This window comes from Myxine glutinosa, chromosome 5 (genome assembly GCF_964187855.1).
Source record: "Myxine glutinosa chromosome 5, kmMyxGlut1.1, whole genome shotgun sequence".
Classification (NCBI taxonomy): domain Eukaryota; kingdom Metazoa; phylum Chordata; class Myxini; order Myxiniformes; family Myxinidae; genus Myxine; species Myxine glutinosa.
In genome coordinates, this window is record NC_136265.1 from 130,850,003 (window position 1) to 130,866,303 (window position 16,301).

A 16,301-nucleotide genomic window follows, 5' to 3' on the forward strand; every position below is an offset into this window, starting at 1 on the left:
CGCGTCGTCAAAAAGCGACCTGCTCTCATGAGACCCGAACGGCAGAGCAGGCGTGACGGACTCCGGCTCGATGCCTGGAGCACGATGCTACTGGGAAACGTCCTGCGGCTGAAACCCCGTCGGAACGACGGACCCGCTTGGAGCCGCCGGCCTACCCGTCCGATCGCAGCTCGGAAGCGCTAACGGCTCCGTCCGAGGGATTCATCCTAGATATGCGTGCCTCGGCCCGAGTTGAGATTCCCACGCGAGTGATCACGTCTCCCATGTCGGCCATGCCTCCACACGGCCGGCACACTCCGACCACTCGCTACTCGGTGGAACCATCACCTCCGCGGGAATCGCGCACCGCTCGTCGGACTCACGCCGTCACGACCGGCTCACTCCGACCACTCGCTACTCAGTGGCCCATCTCCTCCGCGCGAAGCGCGCACTGCTCGTCGGAATCACGCCGTCACGACCGGCTCACTCCGACCACTCGCTACTCGGTGGCCCATCTCCTCCGCACGAATCGCGCACTGCTCGTCGGAATCACGCCGTCACGACCGGCTCACTCCGACCACTCGCTACTCAGTGGCCCATCTCCTCCGCGTGAAGCGCGCACTGCTCGTCGGAATCACGCCGTCACGACCGGCTCACTCGACCACTCGATACTCGGTGGAACCACCTCCTCCACGCGAATCGTCGTGCACTGCACCCATCGCGTGCCAATACTCTGGGAGGCCCGCGATCCCATCCTGCTTCCGAGCACCTCCTCGCCGCGAATCCGAACGTTGCTACGCGTGGATCAAAAGAAGCCACACGTGGCGACGTGTGGCACGTTCCAAAACCCATCGCGGCCCTCTCTGCGGCCCAACGCCGGCGATTCCTATCGCCGATCGACGGAACCCCTCTTACGCGCGAGTCACGCGCCGCACCGTCGCTGGATGGAATCACTACAATGCACGACGCGCCAGTTGCGCGCGCCGCATCTTCGCTGGATGAACCCCTTTGCATGCGGTTCCTCTCGCGGGCCCTACTCTGTGAGGCCGGCGATTCTGATCGCGGCCGTCGCAGTCCCACCTGCATGTGGCTACTTCCCGAGGCCGACGAACTCCGCTGCCCGGAATCGCCTCAATGGAGGCTCGCTTGGCACCATGCGAGGACTCGTCGCAGCACGGATGAATTTCTACGGACCGCTGCCCGGAATCGCCTCAATGGAGGCTCGCTTGGCACCATGCGAGGACTCGTCGCAGCACGGATGAATTTCTAAGGACGTCGAGCGGGACCTTCATAGCCTTTCACGGCACTCGGGTTCTGCTTATGATGGTTGTTCGTATACCTGGCTACCATGTGTAGTTCTTCGTTCGTTCTTCTTCGTTCGTCTTCGTCCTTTGTTTTACTTGATTTCGTGTTCCCGCTCTCAAACGGCGTTCTCGTTAAACACCTGCGACCATTGTAAACGTGCTGTGCATGGAATGTATGTTGACCGAATGCTATCGTTCCTTTTTACACACCCCGCGTTTCACCCAATTAATTTAATTTGATAAGCTGTTGGATTGAGTTAATGTGGTGTTAATGTGATGTTAATGTTAATGTGAGTTAATGTAATATAATAATAATAATAATTCATTTATTTTGTATAGCGCTTTTCCAGAAGCCCAAAGGCGCTTTGACAGAGTGGAAAACATAATGCATAACAATACATGAAAACAACAATTGCAAAAAGACAACAATCAATAATGAAATATTTAAAGCAAAAGGAGGGAGAAGGAGAAGAGATAGTCAGGGGTTAAATGCTGTGGGTTGAATGTTGAATGCAGCGTTGAACAGGTGGGTCTTTAGTGATGTTTTGAATGTGGTGAGTGAGGAGGAGTCTCTGATGGTGTGAGGTAGTGAGTTCCAGAGGGTGGGAGCAGCGATGGAGAAGGCCCTGGCCCCCCAGGATCTGAATTTGGTCCGGATGGAGGGGGTCAGGAGGTTGGTACCAGCAGAGCGGAGGTTGCGGGTGGGAGTGTGTCTGGAGAGGAGGTCAGCCAGGTAGGATGGGGCCAGGTTATGGAGGGCTTTGTATGTCAAGAGGAGGATTTTGTACTGGATTCTCTGGGGGATGGGGAGCCAGTGAAGCTTGTAAAGGACGGGGGTGATGTGGTCACGGGTCCGGGAATGAGTGAGTAGACGGGCAGCGGAGTTCTGAATGTATTGGAGTTTATTGGTGATTTTTGAGGGTGAACCATAGAGGAGGCTATTGCAGTAGTCCAGACGGGAGGTGATGAAGGCGTGGATGAGGGTTTCTGCAGCCGTGGAGGAGAGGGATGAGCGGAGACGGGCAATGTTTTTCAGGTGAAAGAAGGCTGACTTTGTGATCTGTTTAGTGTATTTGTCGAAGGAAAGGGTTTGGTCAAAGATGACGCCAAAATTCCGGATGTGAGGGGAGGTGGATACTGGGATACCGTCGATGTTGAGGGCAAAGTTATGGGTGGATTTTGTGAGCGTTTTTGGGCCAATGATGATTATTTCAGATTTATCACAGTTAAGCTTGAGGAAGTTGATTTGAAGCCAGGATTTTATTTCAGTGATGCAGTTTGTCAGGATAGAGTGGGTGTCGGTGGAGACGGACTTGGTGGAGATGAAAAGCTGGATGTCATCGGCGAAGCAGTGGAATTGGAGACCATGACGGCGGATTAAGTGACCGAGCGGGGACAGGTAAAGGATGAAGAGGAGGGGGCCAAGAACTGAACCTTGGGGGACACCTTGGGGGAGGGGAGCAGTGGGGGATTTGCAGTTATTGATGGAGATGAACTGGCATCTGTCAGAGAGGTATGATTTAATCCAAGAGAGGGCAGTGCCGGTGACGTTAAAGGTGGATTCAAGTCGGGTGAGGAGGATAGTGTGATCGATGGTGTCAAAGGCAGCGCTGAGGTCGAGGAGGACGAGAATGTTGAGGTTGCCAGCGTCAGAGGAGAGGAGAAGGTCGTTGGTGATTTTGAGGAGAGCAGTTTCAGTACTGTGGTTGGAGCGGAATCCGGATTGGAATGTTTCATACAGGTTATTGGCAGAGAGATGATGTTTGAGTTGAGTGGCTACAGCGCGTTCCAAAACTTTTGACAGAAAGGGTAGGTTGGAGATGGGTCTGAAGTTGTTTAGGGTGTCAGGGTTTAGACCAGGTTTTTTTAGAATGGGGGTAACAGCAGCAATTTTGAGGGAAGGTGGGACGATGCCTGTAGACAGGGAGGAGTTTATTGTTGCAATGATAAGTGGAGAGAGAGCAGGGAGGGAGGCTTTGACAAAGCTGGAGGGGATGGGGTCAAGAGTGCAGGTGGCAGTTTTCATTCCTATGAGGAGTTCAGAGAGGTCAGTAGGAGAGATTGGGGAGAACCGAGACAGGGGATGGCGTGAGATGGCAATGTAATGTGAGATGCTACTTCAGGGCGTTATATGTATTCGCTCCTTAGTCGTGCAGTCTATCGCTGCCAAGCGTGCTCGCCCCTCGACTCGGCGGGCTCACCCGCACCGGATCAACAGGCCGAGCTCAACTTTCAGTTTCCCTCGTACGCGGTGCGCCCTAGATGTTACTTTCACCGTCGGCCGGGTTCGTATGCCGATCTCGAGCTCGCTCGAATGCTGCTGCACGCGAGACGTTAGATTTTGGTGTGCTACTGTACTCCGTCTGGGGGATACCGCTCAGCTAGAACTCGCCGTTAAACCCGCCCGACCTAATTGATGACGTCATCGACTATATCACGCGTTCGCTTTACAGCGTCATTGACGCGTTCGCTTCACGGCGTCATTAACGTAATGGCGTGCTTCCCGCGATCTCATCGGGGATTCGTTTACCTTTCAATGTACCTTGATAACTACGTACCAATTGACCTTTACGTAACGACGTGACCTCAGGGTCGAGCGCCAGCACCGTTTAGGGAGTACACGGTGACACCGTACTGCCTGCTAGCCCTTGACTCTGGGCTCGTTGTTATCGGACAGAGCTCTTGCCTCGTACATTTCGAGACTGCGAGACGCCTCGTCTGATTCCATTTCCCTCTGCCCCAGTCTGACTGTGACTCAGCCTGACCCAGACTGTGAAGGTCGTCTGTCTTCGGTATGCAGCGCGCTGCAGCCACCTCCTTAACAGATGTTTAGTCTACCACGATATTCTTGCGGTTTGTGGATAGTATGTCCAAGGGATATGACCATGTTGCTAATCTGCCGCGCTTCCTTGAGGTCGCGCTGGTCTCACTTTACTATGTAGCTAATCTGTCGCGCTTCCTTGAGGTCGCGCTGGCCTCACTTAACTATGCACGAGGATACGTGCACATACTCCCTACGCACGATGGATAGTTTTCTGGGGTACACCGTGACCGATGGCCCCTGCGACCTTTTCTCGACATGGCCCCTCCCTGTGATCGGGCCACCTCGACTCTTGTGGGGACCCGGGAGGTTCTTGTTGCTCGCCCGGGTGGCGACTCCCTCCTCGCCCCTTGTGGTTTAGTTATGCGATGAGCCAATTGATTATGAAAATATTTTGTGATAATCTTTTATTGATTTTAAATATACAATTAATCAATCAATTAGTGTACACCTCTCCCTCCCAATGCAGCCTCAATGAGCTGCACTGCGGTATTGCGTCCGTGGATGGACGATCCAACCGCGGTCCGGCTGGATCCGTGCCATGCCACGTTGGCGTTAACTGGATGGATCGGTCGGACATCCGGGATGGCCAATCCATCCGGGCCATCTGGCGTGACAATCATGGCAATCAATCATAACGATCCGGGACGACGCTGGGACAAACATGGTTTGTCCAGCCGGAACTCTCTCGGTCTGCCGATCTTCTCCGATCCGCGTGACAATCATGACAATCAATCATAACGATCCGGGACGACGCTGGGACAAACATGGTTTGTCCAGCCGGGACTCTCTCGGTCTGCCGATCTTCTCCGATCCTCCGCGCGCGGTGCAGATGGACAAGCTTGCCATATGCATCCCGGCGGTCCTGCGCGCTTCGCTGGAGAGGCGCGTTTCGACCGTTTGTGCGTCGTCGTAATCGGCCATGCCGGTCGTCCAGGCAGCCTTCAGAGGCCGCTCGTGTCTCGTGCGATCGCTGCCAACGGTAGATTCGCGTGCCGCTACATGCGCTTGTACTGCGTATGTACCCTTGGGAGCCAGGGCGGGTACAGACCTACTGTGATGGTCTTCTTACTTACTGTTATGGTTTACTGAATTACACGTCTGCCACACCGACACATCTGCCTGTAATGGTCTTCTTACTTACTGTTATGGTTTACTGAATTACACATCTGCCACACCGACATCTGCCTGTAATGCGTTGCTTTGCGTCGTATGGACAGTCGCTCTTCGTCATGGCACACCTTATGTAATGAGTTGCGAATCTCAAAGGTACACCTTATCCATCTAGCTACTGTGCCGTTTCTCACTGTTCAACGAGGTACACTTATCTACTCAGACTACCCCACAGGAAGACTACTACTACCCACGGGCTCAACGTCTTCTCCCTGGGATGACCACTGCTTGCTCGGTCCGATATCTTCTTGACTGGGACTTCCTCCTCGATAGATCTATAGCTGGAGATTGATTGCTAACCAGGCTAACAGGCTGAAATGCAGTAACCCTGCCATCGGGATTGATGGCCCCTTGGACGTTCGACCGGCAGTGACATCTTTCCAATGTATTTCGTTCTTTGCATTCCTATGTATTCCTCTGTATGTGTCTGCTGTTCTTCACCGCCGAGTTTGGATCTAAGCGCGGGGAGAATGTAATGAAATCGTCATCCAAATTACGACACTGATGTTATTCGCCTCATGGCCGCTACGCGACCCTTTCTCGGTTCCTATATATATATCAGCGCGGACAGGCGATGTAGATCCATCACCACGATGTAACCCTAGCGATGTACCTCGAGAGCTTCTCTGGGCTTCCCATAGAAAGGTAACGTGTCTGCAATATGTATCAAAGCTTTTATAGTCATACAGCCTGTCCGCACCTGTATTCACCTGTATGTATTATTAATACCATGTTTATTGGTTTCTCTCTAGATGTTGAGAACGAATTACGATTAAACCTACTTTGGGTTGCTGTTGTATCTTGATTTTCACAACAAATGCATCATTTGTAATGGAATGGTTTGTAAAGGATAAGAATGTAAATGCATCATTTGTAACGGAATGGTTTGTAAAGGATAAGAATGTAAATGCATCATTTGTAATGGAATGGTTTGTGAAGGATAAGAATGTAAATGCATCATTTGTAATGGAATGGTTTGTAAAGGATAAGAATGTAAATGCATCATTTGCAATGGAATGGTTTGTGAAGGATAAGAATGTAAATGCATCATTTGTAATGGAATGGTTTGTAAAGGATAAGAATGTAAATGCATCATTTGTAACGGAATGGTTTGTAAAGGATAAGAATGTAAATGCATCATTTGTAATGGAATGGTTTGTGAAGGATAAGAATGTAAATGCATCATTTGTAATGGAATGGTTTGTAAAGGATAAAAATGTAAATGCATCATTTGTAATGGAATGGTTTGTGAAGGATAAGAATGTAAATGCATCATTTGTAATGGAATGGTTTGTGAAGGATAAGAATGTAAATGCATCATTTGTAATTGAATGGTTTGTGAAGGATAAGAATGTAAATGCATCATTTGTAATGGAATGGTGTGTAAAGGATAAGAATGTAAATGCATCATTTGCAATGGAATGGTTTGTGAAGGATAAGAATGTAAATGCATCATTTGTAATGGAATGGTTTGTAAAGGATAAGAATGTAAATGCATCATTTGTAATGGAATGGTTTGTGAAGGATAAGAATGTAAATGCATCATTTGTAATGGAATGGTTTGTGAAGGATAAGAATGTAAATGCATCATTTGTAATGGAATGGTTTGTGAAGGATAAGAATGTAAATGCATCATTTGTAATGGAATGGTTTGTAAAGGATAAGAATGTAAATGCATCATTTGTAATGGAATGGTTTGTGAAGGATAAGAATGTAAATATGTTGTTGTGGTTTTGGAAAATGTACCCCCAGGGTGAGTGCATCCAGTACACTATAGGCATCCTGAAATAGTTCTTTCTTAATCAATGTAAAGGTAGACCTTTGCCAATTTTTGAGGGGTTCAGGAATGGAAACATGCATTGTGGTTAGTCAGTCTATGTATACACAAAGAATTAAGTTAAGCACCCCTACACAACGAATTAAGGTAAGCACCCCCTAATATATATTCTTTGTGTATATGTATACATTGGCATATATTCTAAGGTATGTGAGATCAAATAATGATTGGTATGACATTAGCAATTATCCATTGATGAAATTGAGTGATCAAAGTGAAAAAAAGTGATTGGTTGAGTCAGTGATCCGATCACGTGGGTCCTACACACGTTATTGACGCAAAGATCGCTAGAGGTCTTCTCAGAACAATGACTGTACGTTAGAAAACATAAACGTCATCCACACTGTCCGTGATGGACCTATAGCTCCATACTTAAATTGAGGTGAAAATATGCCTAAAATTCCCAAAATATTTCACCTTAAATTATTCAGAATAAAATATTGAAAACGGCATGATTGTTAAGTTTTTATGTGACCATAATATCACTTCTCCAGAAAATATAGCAATATCATGGGTATATTACACTGTTTTGACGACAACAAACTTGTAATGTGCGAGGTTGTAAAAAAACGGGGGGGGTGCTTAACTTAATTCTTTGTGTATATTCCAGGTGTTGTGTCTCCCCATTTCCAACTAAATTCTTTCTTTCAATTCACATTCGGTTCATTCCACCAATTCCCATTCGGTCTGTGCTTCAATCCACTCTGTCCATTCCAGCAATCTTTCCTTCAAAACCACATTTGGTTGTGCTTTCAATCCATCTATTCAATCGGTCTATTCTCTCACTTTCATTCCCTCTGTTCATTCAACCCATGACCGGCTCATTCCCACCTCTGGTCCGTCTGTTCGTTCGACTCTTCACTCTTTCATTATTGATAGTAATTAACCCCTAAACTTGTACTGGGAACTGAATCTCCAATAAGTAACAACTAATCTCATTAGCAATAATCCTCTGGATTGACCATCTTGGAACCAGTGTTCACTCATGGTGCACTCGGCCAGATTAGTAATAGTAGTTGGAAGGTGAGTGAACGCTGAGGGCTCGGTCCTTAGCTGAGGTCATTGGGTCACCAACATGTACCTTGACATAAAGGTGAGGGGACCATGTTAGACCCAATTATCCTAACCGATGTCTGCAGTTGCCTAACAACCAATAGGTGAGGGCGAGACTACCGGAAGTAAGCTGTAACACGTGCCCTTTTGTGGTTTGTTTTCAACATATCCAATCACGTGACTGTTGTCGCGAAGGGTGCACTAACCGGAAGTTACGTAGTTCCACGGCCGGCTATACAAACATTTCGTATTATTTTTCATAAAACTTTATAGCCGGCGAAGCCGGTGTTGTGAATGAACGCGTATTATGTTGAAAAGCCAGATTTTGCTGGATACTTTGAGAATTTCGAAGCTTTGACGCACCAAATCGCTCCATGGAGGCCGCCATCTTGCGGATGCGGAAGTATGCATAAACAATTGCAAAAAAGTTCAATAGAGGCTTTGGCTTCGCCGGCTCGTTGCGGCTTTGCAGTAGGGTCATATTATTGTTAGAAAGAGAATTACTTCTAGCTTGTCGGAAAGTTAAAATTTTAAAGATCAGACAAGAATTAAGCGAGTTATGATCAAATAACCAACACCCTTTCCATAATTTCCGGCTGTAACACGTGCCCTTTTGTGGTTTGTTTTCAACGTATCCAATCACGTGACTGTTGTGGAAGGGTGCACTAACCGGAAGTTACGTAGTTCCGCGGGCGCCTATTGGGGCACAGAGTTATCTGTGGCCTGGTGACCTTAGCTCCGGAGGTCAGGGAGCAGATGTGAGGAACCACCTCGAGCAGGTGTGAGGAACCACCTCGTGTTAACCCCCAGTCCCCAGCGCCATAACAATATCATTTATAATGAAAGGTTTTATAAAGTGAAAGTTTGTAAAGGTAATGTGCACAACCATGGAAACCAAGTAAAACGGACGTTTTGGGCATTCACCCTTCCTCGGAAAACTTTTCTTTAGCTTCTAAAACCACACCAATTGTAGTCTGGATTGTAACACATACAGGGTCTTTTATACAGAACACGTGATTATTGGAAAGTTCAGCTGCTCCTCCATTTTGTCCCCGTTGAGTTGAAACTGACTAAAACTCCTCCACTGGTGAAGAGCCGGAGGGTCTTTGCATGAATTAGGGATAGAAACAGCGTTGTAGTACCAAATTTTGAGATACGGAAGCCATGCAAATATGTGCCAGCTGTGACGTCATCGCCAGATGTTATCTACCCGTCACATCAGGTTTTAACATGACATTAACCATTTGAGTTCCCCAAATGAGAGATGAAATACACATTTTACCATGATAAACAAAAGATTCACACACACACGCGCGCACACACATACACATACACACATCCACACACAACCATACACACACACGTGCACACACAGACACACACACACACACACACACACATACACATCCACACACATCCATACACACACACACACACACACACACACATATACATACACCACACACATACACACACACACACACACACACACACACATACACACACACACACACACACACACACACACACATACACCCACACACATCCACACATACACACACACACACACACACACACACACACATATACATACACATATACATACACACATCCACACATGCACACACACACACGCACACACACAAACACACACACATACATACACACATCCACACATACATATACATACACACACACACACACACATACATACATACACACACACACACACACACACACACACATACACACACACACACACACATACACACACACACACACACATACACATCCACACATACACACACACACACACACACACACACACACATACACACACATATACATCCACACATCCACACATACACACACACACACACACACACATACATACATACATACATACATCCACACACACACACACACACACACACACACACACACAGACACACACACACACACACACACACACACACACACACACATACATACATACATCCACACACACATCCACACATGCACACACACACACACACACACAAACGGAGGTGGATATTTTGAGACCCAATATTCCGGTGGACCTCTGTTCCATCTCCTGAGGCCAACCCACCGTTTTTTTTTTTAGCCCGTCCCTTGCATAGGAGTCTGAGCTTTCTAATCACTTCTGTCTGTGTGTGTGTCTGTCTGTCCAGACCATAACTTTTATTCTATCATTTGAGTTACTGTCATGAAATTTCCAGCAAAGCTTTATTATGATAATACGAAGGCAAAATAATAATTTTGACAAAAGGTTAAAGGTCAGCTTCACGTAAAATCATCAATTTTCATCCAATTAACCTAAAATTGAAATTTACCATTTGAGTTTTGTCATAAAATTTTCATCAAAGCTTTATTATGATATGGAGAAGGCAAATTAATAATTTGGTCAAAAGGTCAAAGGTCAGCATCATATAAAATCATCAATTTCCATCTGAATGACCTTAAATTTTAAGAATTTACACATTAGGTCACTGAATTGGTTCACCTATCAAAAGCTAGAAGCTGATTGCTTTTAGATCGAAGGGTCAAAGGTCAAGGCTGCAAAAATCATCAATTTTCATTTTGTATTTTTTTAAAACTCTTAGTTGTTTTGAGCATACGGAAGACGAAGAAGACGTTTGAATACAAACTCACGCGGGCGGGCTTTGCATTTTCAGATGCTTTCTAGTTTGAATGTTTTTTTCAGGTTTTTTAAAAAACTTTTTTTTTATGTTGAAGGCTCCAGTCATGGACTATATAGTGCTCATCGAGGCCAAGCCTTAAATAAAGGCAACCCTTATACCCTTTAAACTCCTTTAGACCCTTTACACGTTAATATACCGCTTAGAACTTTTCGACCCTTTAAGACCCTTTCGACCCTTTATACCCCCTAGATCCCTTTCGACCCTTTACATCACATTTGACCCCTTCGACCTCTTTAGACCGTTTAGACGCCTTTGATCCCTTTCAACCCTTTAGACCCCTGAGACCTTTTACACCCTTTAGACCCTTTTGAGACGTACACACCTTCTCTTTTTTTTTCTTTTTTTTGTTGTATACAGAGTCGAGGCTCGTGAAAGAGCTAACATTTAACAAACAAACAAATCAAACAAACAAGCAAACAAAGTATATAAAAAGGAGAGCGGTCGACAAGATGGAGAGAGAAGGGGAGGAAGCACACAAACACAACATTTGAGAGCAGGGACATCGGGAGATGTGTGGGAGGGAGAGGGCCTGGGGGGAGGCAGGATAGGTATAAAACGCAAGGACACCAAGGACTTCCACGAAAGAAGTCGACACCTCAAAAAAGTGGATTTGGGGTGAAATTAGCGGGGGTAGAAAAGATCAAGGTTTTGGATTGGGGAAGATAAGAGATGGTGGTGAACAGCCGTTTTAAAGACCTGGAGGGAGGAGTGGGATTGAAGAGAGTGAGGGAGTTTGTTCCAGAGGCGGGAGAAAAGAGGAATGAAGGAGTGAAGGTAAGCAGAGAGTTTTGATTTTGGCAGTTTAACCATAAGAGGGTTGCAGGCAGATCTTGTGCGACCTGTCGGAATATTTGGGGGACAGAGCCCAGAGAGAGCTGGGGGAGAAAGGCCGGAGAGGAGTCGGTAGAAGACGGAAAGACCACCGACCTGCCTGCGGTGAGTAAGTGAAAGGCCCTCGGAGGTAGCGTCATCGTGGGAGATTCCAATGATTCTGAACGCTTTGGTTTCAACAGCGTGAAGACGAGCTAGGTGTGAGGCAGGAGCACCAGCCCAGAGGGGGAGAGCAGTACTCCATTGAGCTGCGGATGAAAGCCTTGTATGTGGTGAGGAGCTCAGGTGTGCCAAAGAAGGACTTCGCACGACGGAGGATGCCCAGTCGGCGACTGGCTTTGGAGGCCAGCTTGGAAATGTGGTTTTCCCAGGAATGATCATGGCAGATAGTGAGACCCAAAAGCTTGAGTGACAGAACTTCTTGGAGAGGATTATTCAGAAAGTAGATGGGAGGGTTGGCCAGTCGGTCTTTTCGGAGAGACATAGTAAGAGTTTGAGATTTGTCAGGATTGAAAGACATGTTCCACTTGTTTGTCCAGTCTGTGATTTTGTCCAGGTCTGCAGAGAGTGAGGAGGCTGCAGACTGCCGATCTGAGGGATGAGGAATGGAGCGGCAGAGAGTGGAGTCATCAGCAAAGAGATAGAGAGGATTTTCAAGAGAGTCAGAGAGATCATTGATGAAGACCAGAAAAAGCACAGGGCCCAGAACACTGCCTTGGGGAACTCCAGCCTAAACAGGAAGAGGAGATGAGAGAAACCCATTCAGGGCCACACGTTGACTACGACTAGAGAGGAAATCCGCCAGCCATGCGTGGAGATTTCCATGGACACCAAAGGAGGAGAGTTTGGTGAGCAGAGCGGGGTGCCAGACCGTATCGAAGGCACGTGATATGTCGAGGGAGACAGCTCTAATTTCCTGTTTGGCATTGAGGACCTCCATCCATTGTTGAGACAGCAGAAGCAGCATGTCCAGAGTAGAGTGACCTGGTCTGAAACCAAATTGATGATCAGAGATCAAGCCATTGCAGAAGAGGAAAGATTTCATATCCGAAGCGGTGATGGATTCCATGACTTTGCTGATAATTGGGAGAAGGCTGATTGGTCTGTAGTTGCTAGGATCTGTTTTTGCACCTTTTTGGTGCAAAGCGGTGATGTTGGCAGATTTCCAAGCAGATGGCAGTTGACCTTGAGCAAAAGAGAGGGTGAAGAGAACAGAGAGAGGGAGTGAAAGAGCGGAATAACAGGATTTTAGGACCAGTGGGCTGATGCCGTCAGGGCCAGTTGCAGAATCAGAGTCGAGCGTTGACAGAAACTTTTCCACCTTGTCAGGAGGAAAGGACACGGAGTCCAGGAGCAGCTGGGTATGGTGGGTACAGATAGGGATGGGTTTGGGACACAAGATTTGGAGGCAAACACAGAGTTGAGGCATTCAGCTTTTTCACGTGCGGAGTCAGCTGTGTAGCCGTTTGAGGTAAGGGAGGGGATGGGGCGGGGGGGGGGGGGGGAACAAACACCAGAAACAGATTTGACCAGATGCCACCAGGATTTGGAAGAGGGAGACAGATAAGAGAGTTCGGTCTTGAGAACGGAGAGATTTTTTTCCTGGCTCTCCTGAGGGTGGACACACACTTGTTTCGGGCTTTGTGAAAGAAATGAGATTTCCTTCCATTGGATTTGCTTTCCAGGAGACGAAGGCAAGTTTTTTTCTGGGCAACAGCCTCACCACAAGATTCCATGTACCATGGATGGGAGGAAGGGTATGACAACTGAAGACGATATGGGATAAATCTGTGCATGAGAGAGAGCAATTTACTTTGGAAGAATTCCCAGGACGAGTTGATGTCAGAGGGGGTAGAGATGGGAGACCAGTCCAGATGATTGAAGGCTGCTTGAAGACCGTGCCAGTTGGCCTGAGTGAAATGCCAGACTCGTCGACGCTGAGCAGGCTCCCTGAGAATGGTCAGAGAGATGTCCACTTTAACAAGCACATGATCAGATGAGCCGATTGGAGCAGAAGAAGAGCAGCAGACATTTTCAGGGAAGTTAGTCATAACCAACTCCAGAAGAGAAGATGCTCCGTTGACTGAGATCCAGGTCGGGAAATTGACAGATTGTGTCAGGCCCAGTGAGTCGCAGAAGTTCTTTGCTGAGGAGCCATGGCTGGTGAGAGAGGTACCCACACCCAGCCAACTGGCATGGTGACAATTGAAATCACCACATATGAGGAAGAGAGAGTTGGGATGAGTAGATAGAAGTTGGTCCATATTATCAGACAGCGAGATGTAGATGGAGTCATCACTGTTTGGTGGACGGTACAACACACATATGAACAAGAGGTGGGAGCGATGGGGAAGCCGTAGCCAGAGGTATTCCTGGGGGTGAGGTGGAGAGAGTGCAGTGCAGGGCGAGTGAGGAAGAGAGTTTTCTTCAACTCTTTTCAGACCTATTGACTTTTTAAGACGCTTTGGCCAATTTAAGACCCTTTGGCTAATTCAAGACCCTTTGGACAATATAAGACCATTTGGAGACTTTTGATCCTTTTGCTCTTTCATTCTTCGACACCTTTAGACCCCATTTGGCCCTTTTAAGAGCCTTGAATCTTTAAACACTTTAGACCCTTTAGACGCCTTTGATCGCTTTCACCCCTTTATACACCTGGGACCTTTTACACCCTTTAGACCCTTTTGAGACGTATACACCTTCTTCAACACTTTTCAGACCTATTGACTTTTTAAGACGCTTTGGCCAATTTAAGACCCTTTGGCTAATTCAAGACCCTTTGGACAATGCAAGACCATTTGGAGACTTTTGATCCTTTCATTCTTAGACACCTTTAGACCCCATTTGGCCCTTTTAAGAGCCTTGAATCTTTAAACACTTTAGACCCTTTAGACGCCTTTGATCGCTTTCACCCCTTTAGACACCTGGGACCTTTTACACCCTTTAGACCCTTTTGAGACGTATACACCTTCTTCAACACTTTTCAGACCTATTGACTTTTTAAGACGCTTTGGCCAATTTAAGACCCGTTGGCTAATTCAAGACCCTTTGGACAATGCAAGACCATTTGGAGACTTTTGATCCTTTCATTCTTAGACACCTTTAGACCCCATTTGGCCCTTTTAAGAGCCTTGATTCTTTAAACCCTTTAGACCGTTGTTTTCTCTCTTCTTTCTCTTTATAAGGAGTCAATCCCCATTCTTCTCTCATCTCCTTGGTATTTCAATTAATGGAGATTACGTCACACATTTAGTTCAAATCTCTGAATCCCTCGGTCCTGAGTTTCATTCTGAACGAATAAATTTTATTATTCTCCCCATGGATTATCCTGATATTATCAATCTTAAAACGACATATTTTCATCACAAAAACTGGGAATTTGAGGAATGCATACTGTGACGTCATTACTCGTGCAGCATCTGAACGGCGATGTGTTGGGATATTGGAATATTATTTGTGAAGGAAACATGTTATAGTTAATTACCTCCACCACTGAAGGTGGATGGACATTGTTTTCATCCCTGCTGGTCTCTGTGAGCAGGTATCTCAAAACGTTGTGGACGGATTATGAATTGGGTGGTGACAAGAACAAGCAATTCGATTTTGGTTCAGGTCCGAATCCAGATCGAGCCTGTTATTCGATACAAAACATGAGCTCTTCGACCTGGCCCAGGTGTGTGATCTCCACCGAATGCCGTTCAAGGGAGTTCATTGCTGTATTATCGATATTTAATATTGATCTTGATAAACGTTTTGCATGAGAAGAATAAAGTTGTTTGTGATAGAAAATCATCCGATGAGTTAATAAATAAACAAACCATGAAGGTAAGTTCTGGAAGATTCGATTAAAAAAGGGAGAGAGAGAAGGGAAGAGAGAACAGAAAACTTACCGGAGAGAAGAATCTCAGCGAGGATGATGAAGAAGTAAAGGAAGAACATCGCGTTTTTTCGGTGGACGAGACTATAGTGGAACTCGGGATCTGGGACACAAACCGGGCACAGTCTCCGAACTCCACGGAGAAACATTCATACACTTGTGATTCAAACAAATAATTTCTCTTCCTCTTTTAAAAACTTCCCCACAAAACGTGACGTCATGAACTAACCTGCGTCAAAGTTTCTCAATCGTCAGGATTGGCAATATCGTGGTTTATTGCAGTAAACTCGATGGCAGCGCAGTTCGGTGCAAAAGCAGACAACCGACAGTATCGATTTTATGGTCAAGTTCCACATCCAAGTTAAACAAAGGTGGTCTTCAACTTCGACCAGTCAAGGTGTATCAGGTGTGACAGCCCACTCACTTCACACACCTTCTAAAATCCGCCACTTGATGGACAGGTTGGGTGTGTAACAAGGAAGAATTGATCGATGTTGGTGAAGATCCGGGTCCAGATCGGAGAATGTTTTAAGTGATTCTATTATTCACCATTGAGAGGGCAAAAACAATACATAGGACGATATCTGAGAAAGTTGTGGACGGTTTATAATGAAACTTGGTTGATGAGTTCGACAGGTGACAACAAGAAGCTGATTAGCCCGTCCACTGCGCAGCAATGTGTTTGCGTGTGTGTGTGTGTGTG

General features: G+C 46.5%; 1 protein-coding gene across 5 annotated transcripts in view; it reads right to left on the bottom strand.

Moving 5' to 3' along the window:
- LOC137427079 (CD276 antigen-like) overlaps window positions 1-15,778 on the bottom strand; it is a 338,480-nt gene extending 322,702 nt beyond the window's left edge. For 4 of the 5 annotated variants that reach the window (XM_078778717.1, XM_078778716.1, XM_078778718.1 and 1 more), the window contains exon 1: window positions 15,612-15,764. In XM_078778717.1, coding sequence (XP_078634843.1) covers window positions 15,612-15,747 — 136 coding nt within the window. In that variant the 5' untranslated portion in view covers window positions 15,748-15,764. Of the gene's footprint in view, window positions 1-15,611 lie in introns of all 5 variants that reach the window. The other variant, XM_078778719.1, reaches the window with a different exon arrangement.
- Window positions 15,779-16,301: the final 523 nt, after the last annotated feature.